At 43.0% G+C, this 20,477-nt stretch overlaps 1 protein-coding gene across 1 annotated transcript in view; it reads right to left on the bottom strand.

Annotated features, from left to right (window-relative positions):
* DISP3 (dispatched RND transporter family member 3) overlaps nucleotides 1-20,477 on the bottom strand; it is a 127,106-nt gene that overhangs the window by 50,572 nt on the left and 56,057 nt on the right. The window contains exons 4-10 of the mRNA XM_066607453.1: nucleotides 19,248-19,384; nucleotides 18,196-18,330; nucleotides 15,479-15,639; nucleotides 13,318-13,457; nucleotides 9,538-9,683; nucleotides 8,877-9,038; nucleotides 8,453-8,614 (exon numbers count right to left, since the gene is read on the bottom strand). Of these exons, the coding sequence (XP_066463550.1) occupies nucleotides 8,453-8,614; nucleotides 8,877-9,038; nucleotides 9,538-9,683; nucleotides 13,318-13,457; nucleotides 15,479-15,639; nucleotides 18,196-18,330; nucleotides 19,248-19,384 (1,043 nt within the window). The remainder of the gene's footprint in view (nucleotides 1-8,452; nucleotides 8,615-8,876; nucleotides 9,039-9,537; nucleotides 9,684-13,317; nucleotides 13,458-15,478; nucleotides 15,640-18,195; nucleotides 18,331-19,247; nucleotides 19,385-20,477) is intronic.

Genomic DNA, 20,477 nt, shown 5'->3' with positions numbered 1-20,477 from the left:
GACCCCTAAAGAGGATAAGCCAGCTGGTATCACTCTTTCATACTGAGTGAATTATAAGAGCAGACTGGTTGCTTAAAAAGGGGGATGGTGGTTGAAATCTTTGTCTTTTTCTGTTTACCATGGTCACCTCTAAGGAAACATTTGTAGGCATCATTACTTTGCATCAAAAGGGCTTTATAGGAAAAAAGACTGCTGCTTGTAAGATTGCCCCTAAATCAACCACTTATCGGATCATCAAGAACTTCAATGGGAGAGGCTCAAATGCTGTAAAGAAGGCTTCAGGGCAACCAAGATAGTAAGTACCAGGACCATCTCCTAAAGAGCATTCAGCTACGGATTGGTTCAACACCAGTGCAGAACTTGCTCTGAAATGGCATCATCCAGCTGGCAGTGCATCTACACAAACACACTGAGGTGAAGGCTATTGGAAGCTGACCTGGTGTTAAGATGGGCAGCAAAAGGGCCACTTCTCTCCAAGAAAAACATCAAGGACAGACGGACATCCTGCAGGAAGTACAGGGATTGGACTACAGAGGAATGGGATAAAGTTATTTTCTCTGATGAAGCCCCCTTCAGACTGCTTGGGAGATCTAGAAGAATGATTGTCCGGAGAAGAAAAGGTGAGCGCTGCCATGAGCCCTGGGTCACGCCAACATTAAAGAATCCTGAGACTATTCATGTCTGGTGTTGCTTTTCATCCAAGGGAGTGAGCTCACTCACTATGTTGCCTAAGAACACTCCATGAATAAAGAATAGTATCTAAATATCCTCCAAGAACAACTTCTCCCAGGGATGCAGGAGAAATTCGTTGATGAACAATGCTTCTATCAAGGATGATGGAGACCATGTCACAAGGCAAAAGTGATAACTAAATGGCATGGTGACCAAAACATTGAAATTTTGGGTCCACGGTCAAGAAACTCCTCAGATCTCAATCTCACTGGGAGCCTGTGGCTAATCCTCAAAGAGTGGGTGGACAAACAAAAACACAGAAATTGTGAAACTCCAAGCACTGATTAGGCAAGAATGGGTTGCCATCAGTCAGGATTTGGCCCAGAAGCGGATATCCAGCATGCCAGGGTGAATGCAGAAGTCTTTAAAAAAAAGGATCAACACTGAAAACGTGATGTATTTGTCAATTAAAGTTTAAAAATGCTTGAAATGCTTATAACTGAACTCCAGTATACCATAGAAACATCTGATTAAGGCTTGCTCCCACTAGTGCTAGAGATTTCCATTCCTCTATTCTTTTTTTGGAGCAGAGAAATGGAAATCAAACAGAATGAAGTGTTTCCTTTTAGTTCCCCATTGATTTCAATGCGTTTTTTTAACAAAAGTGAAAACATCTCTGTTTATTTCCGTTTTAATTCTGTTCCCTGTCACTTATGTTCTTCGAATGGAACAGATAGCGCAGCTGACTGCGCTATTTACTTCGTTTGAAAAATGGAAGCGACGGGGAATGCAAGATCTAAAAAACACTGAAGCAGCGAACTTTGTAAAAAACAAAATTTCTGTCAGTCTCAAAAGTTTTGGCAAAGACTGTACATTAAAATATCTTTAATGAAAAAATACACATTAAAATATCAGTATAATCTATAAAAAATTATTCACGAATCTGCTGTGAAATTCTCTCTTTTTCTTTAGAAAAAAAATAACATATTGGATTCCACAATGAATTTTATAAGAGTTGGACCCAATCCCTCTACAGCTTATGCTGAGTAACTTTTGTATAGCAGACTCTTAATAGAGTGGGGCGTAGAGTCTTCCCATCCCTGGCGCCTGTCAACCCTGATCTGCTTCAGCTTGTCTCCCTAAGGCTTGCAGTTCCCTTCATTATGCTTCTTTTATTTCAACTTTCAGGAAGAGGAGAGAGTAGAAATTAAGTCTTCTGCCAGGAAGGTTTTAATAAATGATGCTCAGAATCTAAACATATTCAGCCAGTGATTGGACACAAACTCATAGAAGCTCGTCTGCAGCCTCTTCACAGCCTGGCTGGCATGAAAAGGATAGAAAGTGCAATGGCCTCTCCACTGTAATGCTCTTTCTAGTACTCCAGGAACTAATTAGTGGTTGGAGTTAGTTAGCACAGTTTCCATAATATTATTCATGCAAGCTTTTTTTGTTACTTTACTAGAGTCAGGCAGAACCCTAATTAGGCTTTTCTTCACTGGTGCCAAAAGTTCAGTTTGCTGCCCTACCACTGTCCCCAAGACAAGGCAAAATTGAATCTTGACACTCTTCCTACACCCTACACATGGAGCACAGATTACCCCCTCATATGCTCCTGATGGATCCATTGATGGATCTTGAGAGATTTGTTAATGAGTTACTGATGGGCATCCAGCTTCTGAAAACTCATTGTTACACCTGATTCCTTTGCCACACTTCTTCAACCAAAACATAGTAATTACCCTATTACCTTGTTAGTCTATGGTGTTGGCGCCATTATGGTTAACGTTTGTGAGATCCAACTACTCTTTAATGTGATATACATTACTGGTACGGAGGCAGGCAGTAGACCTCCTGTACCACAATTGCATAGGTTAACCTGGGTTAGGAGCTTCATTCAATAGGTTAGCACAAAGCAGTGGACAGAGGAAGAGAGTGTAATTGCAGATTAGAACATATAGGGATTGTCTGGCGACACATAGGTCTGTATAAATAATGAAAATATGAAGATTATTTGCCAAGTTGCTTTATTTTTTACTTTAGATGCATAAAAAAGGGACAGAAAGAATTAATCTTTCCTTCTATAGTGATTGTAAGTACCAAAATGATCCAGCACAGAGCGCCAGCTAACCAGGGGTAGCCTTGCATCTATGTGTGCTGCGTATTCTCTCTTTTTGCTTCTTAAAGCAACCTTTATAGTCCTAAATGAAGATTCGACCAAGAAATCCACTGTGGGACAATTTGGTAGTCCCCCAAAGTGACCAATTATTGTAAAAAAATGTACATCAGCTTGGCCGATCAATGCACAGCTTATTGTAAGTCTCTGCGCAACAAAAGGAGACATCAATACGTTATTGGAGAAGATTTTTACTTCTCAGCCCGGGTACAATGTCTTCCCTGGCACTGAGCCACAGCAACCCTATGAGGATGTTATGTATATATAGAATTATCAGAGCAAACTGACCGTTGCATTAACAGAGATATTTCTTGATTTTTTTATATGTACGCGGCTTCATTTCAAGGAAATGTCCATCCAAAACATGACCTCCATCAATGAGAGGTTATAACCAGCTTGTTGGATTGGGAGTATGCCAACACTCCCAGACCCATGGGGGCTTCACTGCTGAGAACCAGACATAATCAGAATGAAGGGACCTTAATTGTGTAAGTACAGTGCTGCAGTTCCCTGTGGATGGAACCTGAGCTGTACAGAGGAACTAATGAAGAGTCTTCTGCTACTTCAGAGGTTAGACCCCCACCCACTGATGGAGTTATGTTATACTGCTGCTGCACTCCCTGCTGGTGGGAGTCACTGTGTAAATACATTACATTACTTATCCTGTACTGATCCAGTATTATACTGCAGAGCTGCACTCACTGTTCTGCTGGTGGAGTCACTGCGTACATATATTGCATTATTTATCCTGCACTGATCCTGAGTTATATCCTGTATTATACTCCAGAGCTGCACTCACTATTCTGCTGGTGTAATCCCTGTGTACACACATTACATTACTTATCCTGTACTGATCCAGAGTTACATCCTGTATTATACTCCAGAGCTACACTCACTATTCTGCTGGTAGAGTCACTGTATATATACATTACATTACTTATCCTGTACTGATCCTGGGTTACGTCCTGTATTATACTCCAGAGCTACACTCACTATTCTGCTGGTGTAATTCCTGTGTACACACATTACATTACTTATCCTGAGTTACAGCCTGTATTATAACTCAGAGCTGCACTCACTATTCTGCTCATGGAGTCACTGTGTACATACATTACATTACTTATTCTGTACTGATCCTGAGTTACATCCTGTATTATACTGCAGAGCTGCACTCACTATTCTGCTGGTAGAGTCACTGTGTACATACATTACATTACTTATCCTGTACTGATCCTGAGTTATATCCTGTATTATACTCTAGAGCTGCACTCACTATTCTGCTGGAGGAGTCACTGTATATATACATTACATTACTTATCCTGTACTAATCCTGGATTATACTGGAGAGCTGCACTCACTATTCTGCTGGAGGAGTCACTGTGTACATAAATTACATTACATATCCCATACTGATCCTGAGTTATATTCTGTATTATACCCCAGAGCTGCACTCACTATTCTGCTGGTGGAGACACTATATACATACATTACATTACTTATCCTGCACTAATCCTGAGTTACATCCTGTGTTGTACTCCAGAGCAGCACTCACTATTCTGCTGATGGAGTCACTGTGTACATACATTACATTACTTATCCTGTACTGATCCTGAGTTACATCCTGTAAGGGCTTATATATACATCCTTATATATAAGCCCCACACAAACTTGGTGCAGTCACAATTCATAAAAAGCAACTTTGTTATCAAACACAACATAACAGCTTAACTAAGCTCCCATGATGCAGGAAGGAAAAGGCCGTGCAGATTTAGCAAACTTTAATGTGATTTTTAATGTGACATGATTTGATAATTTAATGCAGATTTTGACACAGATTCTTGCCCCCCTGGATAAAATTTGCCAGTTAGCTTTGCACCCCTGCAAAATTAAGATTTCTTTAGCTGAGGAATCTGGGGAAGCAGGGTACCAAGCACTGGCGTACATATAGGGGGTGCTGGGGGTGCGGTTGCGACCCGGCCCCTGAGCCCCTGGGGGCCCACGGGGCTTACTTTGCAGTCAGTCAGGCGGCACTGACTGACTGCACTTACTTTCACTATGGTCTCTGCACAGGCAGGCAGCCTTTCCGGGCACATCGGTGCTTCCTCCCAGGACCTCCGCTCAGACCCCTCCCCCATCTGGTTCTCCAGCACAGAGATCATCAGAGGGGAGGAGTCTGAGCGGAGGTCCTGGGAGGAAGCACCGATGTGCCCGGAGAGGCTGCCTGCCTGCGCAGAGACCATAGTGAAAGTAAGTGCAGTCAGTGAGAGGGAACGTCCTCGGTATGATTAAGAGGGGGGAGGGGGGTGAGTGAGGGGTGTTCTCTGTGTGATGGTGAGTGGGGGAAACGAGGGGTGTTCTGTGTGATGAGGGGGGTTCTGTGTGTGATAGGGAGTGGGGGTGAGTGAGGGGTGTTCTGTGTGATGGGGAGTGGGGGTGAGTGAGGGGTGTTCTGTGTGATGGGGAGTGGGGGTGAGTGAGGGGTGTTCTGTGTGATGGGGAGTGGGGGAGGGACGAGGGGTGTTCTGTGTGATGAGGGGGGTTCTGTGTGTGATAGGGAGTGGGGGTGAGTGAGGGGTGTTCTGTGTGATGGGGAGTGGGGGTGAGTGAGGGGGGTTCTGTGTGATGGGGAGTGGGGGAGGGACGAGGGGTGTTCTGTGTGATGAGGGGTGTTCTGTGTGTGATAGGGAGTGGGGGTGAGTGAGGGGTGTTCTGTGTGATGGGGAGTGGGGGTGAGTGAGGGGTGTTCTGTGTGATGGGGAGTGGGGGTGAGTGAGGGGTGTTCTGTGTGATGGGGAGTGGGGGTGAGTGAGGGGTGTTCTGTGTGATGGGGAGTGGGGGTGAGTGAGGGGTGTTCTGTGTGATGGGGAGTGGGGGTGAGTGAGGGGGGTTCTGTGTGATAGGGAGTGGGGGTGAGTGAGGGGGGTTCTGTGTGATAGGGAGTGGGGGTGAGTGAGGGGGGTTCTGTGTGATGGGGAGTGGGGGTGAGTGAGGGGTGTTCTGTGTGATGGGGAGTGGGGGTGAGTGAGGGGTGTTCTGTGTGATGGGGAGTGGGGGAGGGACGAGGGGTGTTCTGTGTGATGAGGGGGGTTCTGTGTGTGATAGGGAGTGGGGGTGAGTGAGGGGTGTTCTGTGTGATGGGGAGTGGGGGTGAGTGAGGGGGGTTCTGTGTGATGGGGAGTGGGGGTGAGTGAGGGGGGTTCTGTGTGATGGGGAGTGGGGGAGGGACGAGGGGTGTTCTGTGTGATGAGGGGTGTTCTGTGTGTGATAGGGAGTGGGGGTGAGTGAGGGGTGTTCTGTGTGTGATGGGGAGTGGGGGTGAGTGAGGGGTGTTCTGTGTGATGGGGAGTGGGGGTGAGTGAGGGGTGTTCTGTGTGATGGGGAGTGGGGGTGAGTGAGGGGTGTTCTGTGTGATGGGGAGTGGGGGTGAGTGAGGGGTGTTCTGTGTGATGGGGAGTGGGGGTGAGTGAGGGGGGTTCTGTGTGATAGGGAGTGGGGGTGAGTGAGGGGGGTTCTGCGAGCCGGCACCTGACTTCACTATTAGAGGTATGCTAGAACCGAGCCGCTGTATTGGTGACTAAGGGCTCAATGCCACAGCCCTAAGCCTACAACACTGTGGGAGACCACCAGCATGTCACACATTTCCCAGCCATGCACGCTGCCGGCAGGGACTGCATACGGCTTTGTGTAGCACTGCACATGCACAGGGGGATTCTTTTTTTAATTCCCGACTCTGTTTAGAGTAACAATGCGTATGGAAACAATGTAATGTGTATGGGCAGTGTATCATACAAGTGTACAGGGCTCACGTTACGTGGTACGCAGAGAAAGAGAGCATGCTGGGATTACCACGTGTGCATAATACGTGGTGAAAACCTGGTCGTGGACATGAGCCCTAACATGTTATAAAAGTTAGCTCATGCTGTCTCCAATGTATGTGTGCCTGTATTATGTATGTGTATATAGCATTATTTTTTTCTTTCTTGGGGAAGCAAAGCGTGCCTTGAGGCTTGTGTTCTGGATGTTTTAAAAATCTAAAACCCCTGATTACTAATGATCCATTGATGGGTCATTAAAAAAAACAGTAATGTAGCTAAAAGTGATGTACAAGGAGTAGCCGTGAAAAGGAGTGGTGGGTGGACGGGTCTGGAAGGGGGCCCCAAGCTAAACTTTTGCACCCGGGCCCATGAGCCTCTAGCTACGCCCCTGGTACCAAGCATTTAATGGCGACCATCCTGGTTTACATCAAGCTTTTCCAGCAGCAGATGCAACTAAATTACTTGATATGAGAAGATGTCTCAAGAACTTGACACGAATCATGTATTTTATGGAGAAACATCTTCCAAAACAAGGTAGGGAGCATCTAATGAGAACTTCCCAAACTTTACACTTTAATTACGGTAAATGTCAAACCTATATCAGTTCAGAAAACACCTAAACCTGTCTATTGTGACAGTAAATGTAGTACGCAATGGCTTCATAGAGCTTCCACTTGCCATGGCTACTCAGGGAACTGGTTTGGCTAAAGTGGAATGTCAGCCACCATAATCTGTCTGGGGTATCGAACATTAGACACAATAAAAAAGACTGAGCTCTGAAATCTCTCAGTCGGCACTCTTTAAGGCAATCCCCATTTTGGAGAACCCTTTTCCACATAGGCTGAGGGTGTGTGTGTGGTGGTGGTGGTGGCGGGGGGGAGAGACTACTGTAACATTTCTTTAATTCTCCATGTCATAATCCACAAATTCCAATAGTCTAAGAATTTTTCAAATACTTTTTCTGACAATCCAGCACATTTGGTGCTTCTGAGATCACATTGAGTCTAGGCTAAAGGAATTTCACCATAGTACCTGTAATTTAATATGCAGGTGTGCTCCAGAGATGGACGGGTGACCATAAGGCAGGAAATAGCCTTTTTCTTAAAATACATGTGGTATGCTCCCTGAGGGCTCGGTCACACAAGCGTGTTTTAGGTCTGTGTAAAATGAACGCTCCTAAAAGAACCAATGGGCTCTTATAGAAGCGTTTATGTGCGCAGAATGTGCAGCACAAAATAGCATGCACCTGAAAAAGATCGGACATAGGTGTTTCCATTGACTCCTATGGGAGCAGGAGTTAATGGAAACTTCTGCAGTGTCAATAGCTTCCCCGCTGCTTACAGCAGGGCATTTAAAAGGTGCTTCTGGCCAGAAGCACCATTTACATGTCCCGCTGTTAACCCCTTAGTCTCCGCGGGGATGAAGGGACTCCCCTAAGGGTTCCGTTAATCCCCCACAAAAGACACAACTCCATTATTTTAATGTTCGAAGATACGTCTCCTCCATAAACTTGAGTGTCCATAGTTTGTCCTACCAGCACATAACATTAAAATAGACATAATTTTCACCTAAAGTATAATTCAGATTTTTTCCAAAAAAAAAAAACATTTTGCTTCTTTTTTAATTTTTTCTTTACTTTTTAACCAATGCTCAACCAATCATAAGGACTAAAAATATGCAATCAGTTGTAACATACAGACAGCAGGCCAATACCAGCTTTCTACATAAAAATAAAGTTTACAGAGCCTTCTTCTACGGTCCATCGGACAATGTAGATATAATGGGCAGTTACCTGAGCAAGTCACGCAGGAAATTCCTTCTGCGCTGAGATTGTATTTGAGGTCCAAGAGCAGCTGAATATTAGTGTCTGGTCTGAAGAGGACTGGAGCTCGACTGGCCGGATGAAGATGGGACGCAAAGGAGATAGAGAGGATAAGGAGAACTACAAAAATACCTGGAAATTAGGGAGACAAAAGAATTGTTTTCAGGGAATGTCAGTTAATTTTTCAAAATTTTAGTACTATTGCAAATTTACTATTTAAAGGAACAATCCAGAGAAAACTGATAAATGGTATTTCACCTAATGCAGAGCCTGAGGGGTTCAAGTATGGCACAGGGATTCATAACAGTAGCCTCTGTGTCTTGTTTCACCCTCACAGTCTAAAACATTCAAGAATTTTGCTTGCAGTGTTCCTTTAAGTAACAGTACTTCTTACCAACAGTGATGTGCCGGCCCTTATCAGATGTCCATAGAACACAATGGTGCAAGATGGTATGAAACCATTGTATCACTTGGTCTCTTCTGTCTACGTCTGTCTTCTGTTCAAAATTATCCGGCAGTACAGAGACCAGAGGGACGTCACCGAATTCAAAAGCCACTGGGTAAAAGCATACATTATTTATTAATGTCTCATCATTTCCCCTTTCCTGAGGTGACATATGTTGGGTCCAAGCAGGCAGAGCCTCTTCAAAGGGGCTGTCCAATTTTGGAAACCCATGTCATATACAGTACTCTACAGGCAGCCTATGCAGCTGTTATGGGGTCCTTGGAGAGAGGGGACCCATTCCACTTTGGCCCCATCCCCAGTTTAATGGATGGTGAGAAGCTAAACACGGATGTGGTCTCAATAAGTACTTCAGTGTCATCAAACAAAGAGGTACTGAAGGTACTTAAGTGATGCAAACCTTCATTTGCCAGTAGTTTTTGTGTGTTGGTGTTAAGCAGTTCCTGACAGTGGCCTAATTTGTATCTTTGTATCCTCTATATACATGACTGATGTAAAAAAAGCATTTAGGTCAATTTAAAATTGTCCAATGAAACAATCTAATTAGAGATAAATTATCACTGGTCACAATGCGACATCACTATAAACCTACCTGCATCATCTTCAACTGTCAGGAGGGGAATGTCATCATCCAGGTATGGAACTGTGCCGGGAACTGGCCTAGAATAGGGGTCCTGGCCTAAAAGTAGATCCTCGTGAATATCCAAGCTGTCTTTCTTCAGACACCGTTCACTGCAGCTGAACATGGGGACAAGAACCTCTCATGTGAGTTACTGGAGCTTGAAGCATAATCCTTGAAGTATACTTCAAAACTGTAGCTTAGGATGTGATGCTCTAGATCGGGGATGTCAAACTCATTTTCACTGAGGGCCACATCAGCCTCATGGTTGCTTTCAAAAGGTCGATTGTAATTGTATAGTAAGGGCTCGTTCATATGAGTGTATTTGGGCAGCGTATTATGTGCACAATTTTTGTGCATGTGATATGTATTGAATAGAAGCCATGTGCAAATGCGCAGTAGTGATAGTGACCCCCATAGTGGCGGCAGTAGTAAGTGACCCACAAGTGGCCCCAGTAGTAACAGTGATCCCCATAGTAGTGCTGGTAGTAACAGCAGTATCCCTACAGGCTTTCCACTCACTCAGCCTGCAGCTCCGTCCCGTAGACAGCCGCTGCTGAGTCTGTGACCACTGACCTGTCACCTAAGCATTTGCACTGCATACAGGATGGCGTACACAGACACTGGCTGGGGGTGAAGGTCAGTAGTCACAGACTCTGCATTGGTGCCAAAGAACCAGAGCTGCAGGCAGGGTGAAGAGAATTTCTGTTAGGTTTGATGTACGTCCGGCGGGCCCCATAAAATGAGGTGGCGGTCCAAATTTGGCCCATGGGCCTTTTGTTTGAGAGGAATTTTAATAGTAGAGACCGCTACAGACCTAGTCAATAGGAAGTTCTGAAGGTTGCGCAACAAAAAATCATAGCATGCAAGGCTGAACAAAGACTTGTGTCCATTCAGTTTAGCCTGTTATCCTGCAATGTTGATCCAGAGGAAGGCATAAAACCCCAAGGAGGTATAAGCCAATCTAGAATTTACCTAATTTTAGGCAAAAAATTCCTTCCCAACTCTAATCTAGCAATCGGAATAATCCTGGATCACCGACCCTTCTGAAGTAATCAGTGACTATAACATGTAATATTGTTGCACTCCAAAAAAATTCCTTCATGATACCAATCTGACAATCAGAATACATCCCTGGATCAACAACCATAAATCAATCTAGTGAGTATAACATATTATATTGTTATACTTCGAGAAAGGCATCCAGGCCCCTTTTGAACTCTTTTCGTGAGTTCCCCATCACCACTTCCTCAGGCAGCGAGTTCCATAGTCTCACTGCTCTTACAGTAAAGAACCCCCTTCTATGTTGGTGTAGAAACCTTTTTTCTTCTAGACATAGAGGATACTATAGTCACAGTCCTGGGTAGAAATAGATGATGGGAGAGATCTCTGTCTTGTCCCCTGATATATTTATACATCGTTATTAGGTCAGACTCTAAGCTGTAGTTTTTCTAAACTAAATAACCCTAATTTTGATAATCATTCTAGCACACAGGTGCCTAAAACTGTACACAATATTCCATGTCGGTCTGACTAGTTTTTTACTGAGCACATTTTGAAAACATCCACATGGCAAGGTGAAAGAATAAGAGAACCTCTGTGTTAAAGGCTTTTCCAAAAGGTAATTGGCAAAAAGTGTTTCGATGAAGGAGATAGGATTAAAAGTGAGAGCATCACAAGTGCTTTGCCCATTAAATAAAGGCACACAAAGCCTGGTTACTGACAAATCTGCTCTTTTCAAAAAAGATTAATTAGTGTGAACTACGCTTTGATACAAACAACTTGCAGACATGTCACAAAGATGCATGAAGCTGGAAAAGACTGCAATAGCAATGCTAAAAACATGGGTGTACATCTATGTACGACTAGACAAACTATCAACGAATATAGAAAATTCAAGACTGATGCTAATATGTTAGGAAAAACACTGAAGGACATAGAAGGACAACATGTAGGAAGCCACTGCTGTCCAAAAAATAATTGATGCCTGTCTCAAGTTTGCCTGAGGCCACCTTGATGTTCCACATCATGGTTTGGGCTGCTTTGCTGCCTCGTGGCCTGTACACTTTGCCACCACTGAAGGAACAATTTATGTTATGGTGCTTTAAAACATTTTACAGGAAAATGTAAGGGCAGCAGTCCATTACCTCATGCTGAAGAGACGTTGGGTGATGCAACAAGACCATGCCTAACAATAGAGCACACAAGTAAGTCAACTAAGGCATGGTTCTTTAAGATTTGTTTTTCGGAATGGCCGAGTCAGAGTCTGACCTTAACCCTATAAGTGCTCAGCTGCTTCCATCAGAAAAATAAACTCTGAATGGAATGGCAGGGTGCATGTGCAACCTCAGCTCCATCCAAACCCCTCATAGCTATAGTCCTGCAGCTGGGGAAAACAGTGGACTAGGGTCCCCATTTTGCTAGTCACTGGGGGTCCCAGTAGTGAGATACCTGCTAATCTAGCATTTATATAACCTAACTTACTAATACAGCATATGTGCTTCTAGCTGAAATACCCATATAAAGCCGTTAATAATACTAAAGTCTTATGTGGCAGAGGGAGTTTTCTCAGAAACCAGGGTTTAGCTACACTCCTAGGCAGAGTCCCACTCTACAGAGCTGAAGGCTTCATGTGTTGCCATATGGTGCTGTTATATCATATTACAGAATTATTCTGCCCTATGAGTATTTCCTCTGGGGGGAGGAGAATACCTATGATGGAGCATACAATGATGCTTTTTTTTTAGAAAAACTTGTATACTTTCATAGGAAGTCAGGGCCGGATGAAAGAAGAGTAGGGGCACATGAATTTCTATTGGTGAAATATTAAGGCTTGATAAAAATTGGTGCTTCTATACTGCCTTTATATAGCAATTCATGTAAAGCCTTCCTCACACAGCCATTCGGCAAAGCGCCGCAATATATATATATATATATATATATATATATATATATATATATATATAAAGCAGTCATTGCTTAAAAAAATCCTAGTGACGCGTTTTGCAGCGCCTTTGTTCACACCCTGAATAGAGAGAATAATGAGGACATCCAACAGTAATTACAGCAATTAACATGGGTGATGATGTAAGTATAGAATTCAGAAGAGATAAAAATGTGAACATTAATCAAACCATGCAGAAAAGGTATGTACCTTCTTCTGGGGAATGTTCTATAGAATCCCGTTAACAAAAATTGAATCATAATATGTCCTTATAAATCATCATTATTCTTGTATTAAAGTCTTTGCAACCAATTTGTTATTGCTCCAATACATCAAAAATAAAAAAAATGAAGTAAATAGCCTCAATTAAGAATTTCCCAGCGTCTTGCATTTGCATCTCCGATGCAGAACCCTACGTGTCTTTGTGATGATGTTGTATCACCTGATCCTGCAGCCATTGGTGTGTGAGGAGTGACATTTGAGTGCTGTCTGTAGCGGTGACGGCACATACCTATTCTGCACAGTACACAGTAGTACATTTGGAACCAATACTATATGTAAACATGCTACATTGTTATATTATTGATGCATAGGAGCAATGACATTATGCAAAATTCTACATATCTTTTGCCCAAGGATTTGGCTAAGAATCCACCTCAGGCCTCAATACTTTTTAGATAGTTTCAGGTGTCAATAGCTTTTAGGCCTTCCATTCTTGCTCTAGCAAGGTGCAGAGTGAGTCTTTTTGCAGTGTGACTAGAGACGCTCGTTTGCTTCCGTGTTTGATAATCAGGATGTGTTCTACTCACTTTGAATGACACGATGTCTCCAGCGGAGAGATGTAGGCTCCCCATATACCCAGGGCTGCCGGCATAATAAACAGAACAGCCACCCAGCAACAGGAGACAATGAGGGACATGAACAGACCAAAGTCGTGAACAGCGGGAATCTGCAGAGAGACAAGAGATGACAATGACTCACACTGTCACATAGTCCGCGGCTAGTAATCATTCAGGAGGCTAAATACATTCAAAAATCCATCTTGTTTCTCATTGTCAATTTGTGAGCACACACAAGCAGAGTAATTGCTAGTAGCTCCTTAGGGGGCTCCTTCACTGGAGAGTATGTGCAAATGTCTACGCTTCAGTGCAATGTATTTGCGCTATGAACGAGGCACTTTTGCGCACGTGCCTACTCATTGTACTGTACTTTTTTGTGCACGCAGGGCCTGTTCATATGCACATGCAACACAGCCGAGCTCTGATTTAAAAGGCTATTTAGCCTAATGAGGTCCAGATGTGTTCTTTTCCCTGTGGCTTTGTGCTCTATTTCACCCATTCAAAAGCAGTATTTATTTCCATATGTTAATACTTAGTAAGGCCTCCTTTGGCCCTAATGACATTGGATACTCTTCGTGGCATGCTAATGGCAAACGAATGCTTGATACACTTCAGCTGGTATTTATTTCCTCCATTCAGCCTGCAAACGTCTGTGAAGTTTTTTCAAAGAAGATGGATGCTGTTCATATTTTCTGGTCCAACGTTCAGTAGACTTCCAGCGTTGGATGTGTGACAAGGCACATTGTTTTGTTGGAAGTATTGATGACCATTTACAGAGGATTGCCACATTGTCGGCAGCACATTGTTTTCTAGAACAGCTTTTCCCCAACTTCAGACCTCAGGGACCCCCAACAGGCATGTTTTCTGGATCTCTTCAGTATTGCACAAGTGATGTCATTATTGTCAGTGCCTCAGACATTGGATCAAGTGTTCTTACTATAGGATATCCTGAAAACATGACCTGTTGGGATGCCGTGAGAAGTGGAGTTGGGAAACACTGGTCTAGAATGTCAAGGTACACCTCCGTGTTCATGGTTCTTGTCACTACAACCAACAGACTGAGACCATGCCTCATCCCCAGACCATAGAAGAATTCCACTGTACTTAACTGTTGCCACAACACAATCAGGCAGAATACATTCCCCAGGCTCCTCCACACCCAGGTACATCCAAGATAGAACAGCGGGATTTCTCACTTCACTGCTCAACTATCTAATGATGACACTCTTTACTCCATTGTAGATGGGCTGATGTATTGCACTTTGTGATGGACAGCTTGTGTGCATTGGCATGACCAACATATCAAATAGTGTGCAGTTCCTGTCACAAACTATGGTTGACATCTCTAGGGGTCTCTATCTCATGTAACATGGTTTGGGACATGTGACACACTAATAGCATGATCTATTCTATTTATAAGTGTGTCCAAATACTTTTGGTAGGATAGTGTACTCTGGAACTCACTACCTCAACACATCAGACTCTCCACCTACTTACCTGAAAACATATCAAGGCAACCTGCAAAAACCCTGCTGACATCACTATGTGAGCAGCTTCTACTCTCATCTATTGTCTCCTTCCCCCTTCCCTTGAAGACTGTAAGCCCTTGGAGCAAGGTCCTATCTCCATCTGTATCACTTTGTAAGTCACTTAGGCTGGTTTCACATCTGCGTCAGAACATCCGGCCGCCGGTTCCATCACAGATCCAGCTCAAAATTTTAGAAGAAAAAGTGCTGCAAGCAACGCTTTTTCTTCCATTCAAAAGTGGGGCAGCTGGGCAGAAAGCGGGCGAATCCCATTATAGTCAATGGGGTCCATCTGGCGCAGTTCGGTTCCATCCAGAGATGAAGCCATTCAGGCGCAGAGATTTTTCTTTTCTACTCCTCAAACGAAGCAGGAAAGTGCACCCTTAGTCCATGTTTAATGTACCTGTCAATTTCTATATGTATTTATCCCTTCTACTCATATGCACAGCACCCTGAAATTAACAGTGCTTTAAAATAAATAAGCAATAATAATGATACAATTCAAGCGGTATACCCCTACCAATAGAGGGAGCTCTCTGTGCATGGATGTATACAGCAAGTATTGAATGCAGGGAAAGTTCTATAGATTTTAATGTATTTCTGACCTGGGAGAAGATATTAGCTGCATAGGCTGATGCTGTAGTCAAGGAGGTGAAGAATGTGGCTTTTCCAGCAGTCTGTACAGTATGGATCATCCGCTGACGAGGGTCTCGGATCTGATCTGCCTGCCGATAGGTGTTTATGAAAACAAACACATCGTCCACCCCTGTGAAAGAAGCCACAATATAATAATCAAGACTTATACTGTCAGTGCAGTATTATAATGATCCAGAGTCAGGATTACATCAGAACTCATAATACCATTTCAGCATTATAACATCAGAACTCTGTCACCGTAGTATTATAGTAATGAGTACTCATATTGTCACTGCAGCATTCTAATTAGAAGGCCTGGTACTGTCACTGCATGGTAGTAATCATGACTTATACTGTCACTGCAGCATTATAATAATCTGGGTTATGTCAGTGCATTAAAGAGTGATACATCTGGATGGTGCTATAAAATACTCTGTGAATGTCTATTATGTGACTCAGCTCTTAAAGTGCAGAATATGCGAGTTCTTTTACAAAAAAAAAGGAACAAGAATCGATGCTCATCTAAAAGCAGTAGAATGATAAAAGTGAAATGTAATATAAACACAAAATTGCTGCAGCTTGACACTGAGGATTTCACTGCAGCATCAGAAACTCCAAACGTCTTCCCTTTTTTCAATTGGATTTTATGCTGGAGAATCAAAGTTTACAACAAATGAAACTGCAAAAACAGAAGTGATGACAGAATAAGTCTGTTTCTGGAAATTCAAAGCGACACAGGTTGGATGGATCAGGACTTCCCATCAAGCATTGTTTGCGCAGGAAGAACTATGGAAACATCTGCTGGAATACAGAAGAGACAACTCACGACAGGAAGAAGGTAACCAGAAATCTAGTTGCCAGTAACACAGTAAACAGGAGGAGCCTGAGTGCAAGACTTGCTGTGAGAGGGGAGAGGGAGCAGCAGGGGAAGGCAGCTGATTGCTCTACAGCTCCATGCCAAGAGCAGACCACCCACTCGTCACAATTATAGAGAGACCAGCATAAGGATGCAAAAGACCCAAGATTTTTAGGCTACACACAATATTTCTGGCGGCTCTACATCTAATATACTAAATAGAATGTACTGTGGAATCACATGAATATTGTAGCAATATCATTATATAATATTATTATCACAATTGCTTCCTTTAGTTAAAGGCTGGATAACAGAATCACGGCAAGGTATACATACCCTAAAGGTAAGGAGGACCTAACTTTGTTTGATCATGTGCTAACTTCCTATCATCCATGTGGCTCTACTCTCAATAACTGATTGAGGGGGTACGTCTTTCCTTCTTCAAAGGATATGAAGGCGTGGGGAGCAGTAACAAGAGCTACCCCTTCTTGTGCGCTGGTTATCACTATTATTATGTGTTCTGGAAGCAGGAACCAGCAGGGGGTGCCATTTTGATTTTTTTCACAGCAGACTCCATAGTCCAACAGTCTATAGCAGGTAAAATACTAACAGTGAAATTGGAATCAATACAGGTAACCATAATGTGCATCGCCTCCATCTGGGCCATTGCCAACACCCTTTAAACTGAGTCAGAGCTGGACCGATATGGCTTGAAGGGTTGATGTCAATCAGATGAACATTCACAACACATGCCATGCTGAAGTATGGCAGGCAGAGAGCTAACTGTGACTGTTACCCAAGAGCCCACATCCGCCATTAGTCAGTCCTGCCCCCATGACCTCTACAGCAAATGACATTTGGCTGTTTAGTACATACGACTACTATATACCGGATGATACAGAATAGAATGTTTTTCAATGCTGCATATAAAAAGGACACTAAAAGGACGTCTTCACATTTTCTATTTGTCCCTTTTCCAGCGAAGTGTCAACTGCACCGTGCGTCATTGTAATCTGTGGGAAATGTCTTGTTCTAAGCTGAACATTCAGCCTGGGGAACGTTACAGATCATAGATGCTCATAATGTCACAGAGCAATTACCCCTGTGATCTTCCTGGCGTTATCTGCTGGAAGATACATCACTTTAGTTGCTTTGTCTTCCTCTTTTCAACTGTCTGTTCAGATTGTTGCTGACACAGCGGTGCAGATCCGTCTGCCTCACACACACTGTCACTACTGCATGAGCTCTGCATGGGTGCATGGAGGCCAGAAAACCAAAGATACATTCATACTTTTACATGTATTGGCCTACAGTGTGTGGAGGAGGGAAATTAAAAACAATACTACCAAGTAATATCAAGCGAAGTATACTATGATTCAGTATCTACGTAGTAACTGGAATACAATGAAATAACAGGGCAACCGTAGGTGTATGTCGGTCCCCTCTCTACCCCACCATTGTCATAACATGTACAGAATCTTTACCCAGATCATTGCAGGCCATCTCAAGTCTAAAAGACCCTAATATTTGCCCATCTTTGCTTGTTCTTGATGGCTGAATCCATGGAGCGCATATGTATGGTACCATAGCAGAGCAATAGAGATTCATAGAACTGCTAAATACTACTTGGGTGAAGCGATGGCTGTTTTCACTGCTTCTAAACAAGCCACCAGATATAAAGTTTACAACACATTGCACATAGTGGGAATGAGGGTGGAGGACCCAATGGCCGATGCTACATTCCAGCCTTGTAAACACATGTAGAAGATACAATCTATGAACATATTGTACAAGTCAATAGAAAGATTTGCAATATTATAAAATGCTCACCTATCCCAACAATGACAAAAGCTGCCACCCCATTGAGGATCCCAAGATACTGTATTCCAAAGGCCACGTGATATAGGAACAGGGCCACAAGGCAACTCAGACCAATGCTGGCAATCCCAAAGAAGGTGAGGAACACTGTATGGGAGAAGGGAGGAGAAGACCCAATGAATGACACTCAATACAATTAATGGACAAATCCAACAATTTTTAATTTGTGACCGTTCAGCTCAAAGTGAAATGGGGACTGAAAGGTAAACATCTTCCCATGATGATTGGAGAGCCAACTGAGTGTCCATAAACCCCCTAAATATGTGTGAATCTGATAAGAATGAAGATATAAACAATGAGAACAGAATAGGAATATGATAGAGGGAGAGAAGACAAAGGGAGATGGATGAAAAAATTGAGAAAGAGGAAAGAAATAGAAAGAAAAGAAAGAGCAGAAAGTAAACTGAGGGGAAGAAGGAGCAAAAACAGAAATATAGAGAAGGAGCAGGAAGAAAATAAAGGAAGAAGGAGGAGCAAAAGAGGAAAGAGAAGGGCGAATGAGCAGAACAGGGGAAAGAGCAGCAAAAGGAAAACTAGAGGGAGAAACAAAAGGAAAAACAGGGAGAAGGAAGAGTAAGAGAGGAAATAGAGGGAGAACGGTGTGCAGAAGACAAAATAGAGTGAGAAAGAGGGGCAGAAGAGGAAATAGAGATATGAGCAAGAGAAAATATAGATAAGTGAGGAGCAAGAAAGGAAATAGAGGGGAAAGGAAGAGCAAAAGTAGAAATAAAGAGCAATGAGAAGCAAAAGGAGAACAATAATGAAAAAAGAAATAAAGCAGCGGGTGGAGCAACAGAATAATAGAGGAAGAAGGAAGAGCAAAAGAAAAAATAGAGGGGGGAAGGAAGAGCAGAAGGGGAACTAGTGTGAGGAGGGGTAAAAGAAGAAACACAGAAATAAGGAGCAAAAGTAGAACTAAAGGCAGAAGGAGCAGTATAGGCTGAGAAAGAGTATCATTAATCTGCACTTGGATGCTGTGAATATTTCTGGAGGTGACACTGTACCGGAGAAGGAGGTGAGGATGTACACCAGGATGGCGATACAACTGCTGCTGATGAATGCCAGTAACATGTCATTATTGAACGTCGTTCTAACTTCATAGTCGAACAGGTCAGTCCCTCCGTACAGCACCTGCACTTTACTGACATATCCAGTGGAGAATAAGAATTGTATTAACAACTTGCAGAAATATAAGAAAAAAATGCTAAAAGCTTTTATACAAATCATATCACTTACACATATGCATACCACAATATTAATAGGTACTCACTTCCTGAGCCCTGTGGGGCAAAGATCTGTACTGAGCGTGCCTACGAATAACAGGGGCCCCAGGTGGAGTAACAGATTTAAAACCCGTTTTGTCATTTGCAACCCACATATAAGCGTATTGATAGTAGAGGTGAATCTTGTAGTTGTAGCAGGGTTCAATTTGTAATTCAGCAAAACTCAAGGTTTAGCAAGTAAAGCAGACATAGCAAAACCCAAGGTATAGCAGACACAGCAGAGTCAAGTTTATCATTCAGCAAAACTCAAGGTTTTATTACAGTGTGTTATGTGTACTCACGTAGAAGTAAAGTAAACCCCCTGCATTAGTGCTCACTGCATTTCTGCTTCTATTGAATGTCAGTGCAGTGCCCATAATAATTTTCACCCAACTTTCAATAGACAATGAACATGTGTGCGTATGATGTACGGAGTACAGGTCCAGAGACCAGCGGTGAGGCCAGGGCAGGCTTCAGATACGTTAAACAAATGCAGAAAAAGTCAGAGTGGTTAGCCCCTAAGCCCGGAGTCTCAGATGCAGTATATTCTACCTCCACTAATTACTCTGACACTTCTCATTCTACAAGGAAACCTTGTTTCCATTAGCTGCTACCCTCATGCGGCTAGTCACACCCCACCCACTCATGGGTTTTGTACTATTGCATTGTAATGTCTCATGACCCAGCTTGTTACACGAGGGCAAAACTAAGGGTATAGTTTTTCCGTCTAACGGCATGCACTACAACAAACGTCTACTACTTCCCCCCAAGTTTACCTAACCCACCCTTCCCCAAACTTCACTTTAAGTTTACTCCTCTCTTGATACCAAATAATAACCACAGGATGCTGGGTGACGTTGGAATTGTAGGTCACAACAGCTTACTTTACTGAAAAATTACACGTCAATATTAAAACATTTTCCACTTTAATCATATAATAGTGTCAACTTTACATTAAAACCTTCTGCCATC

This window comes from Eleutherodactylus coqui, chromosome 6, assembly GCF_035609145.1.
Source record: "Eleutherodactylus coqui strain aEleCoq1 chromosome 6, aEleCoq1.hap1, whole genome shotgun sequence".
NCBI classification, from domain to species: Eukaryota; Metazoa; Chordata; class Amphibia; order Anura; family Eleutherodactylidae; genus Eleutherodactylus; species Eleutherodactylus coqui.
The sequence above is the reverse complement of the archived record's forward strand: the minus strand, read 5'-3'. Positions and strand labels throughout refer to the sequence as shown.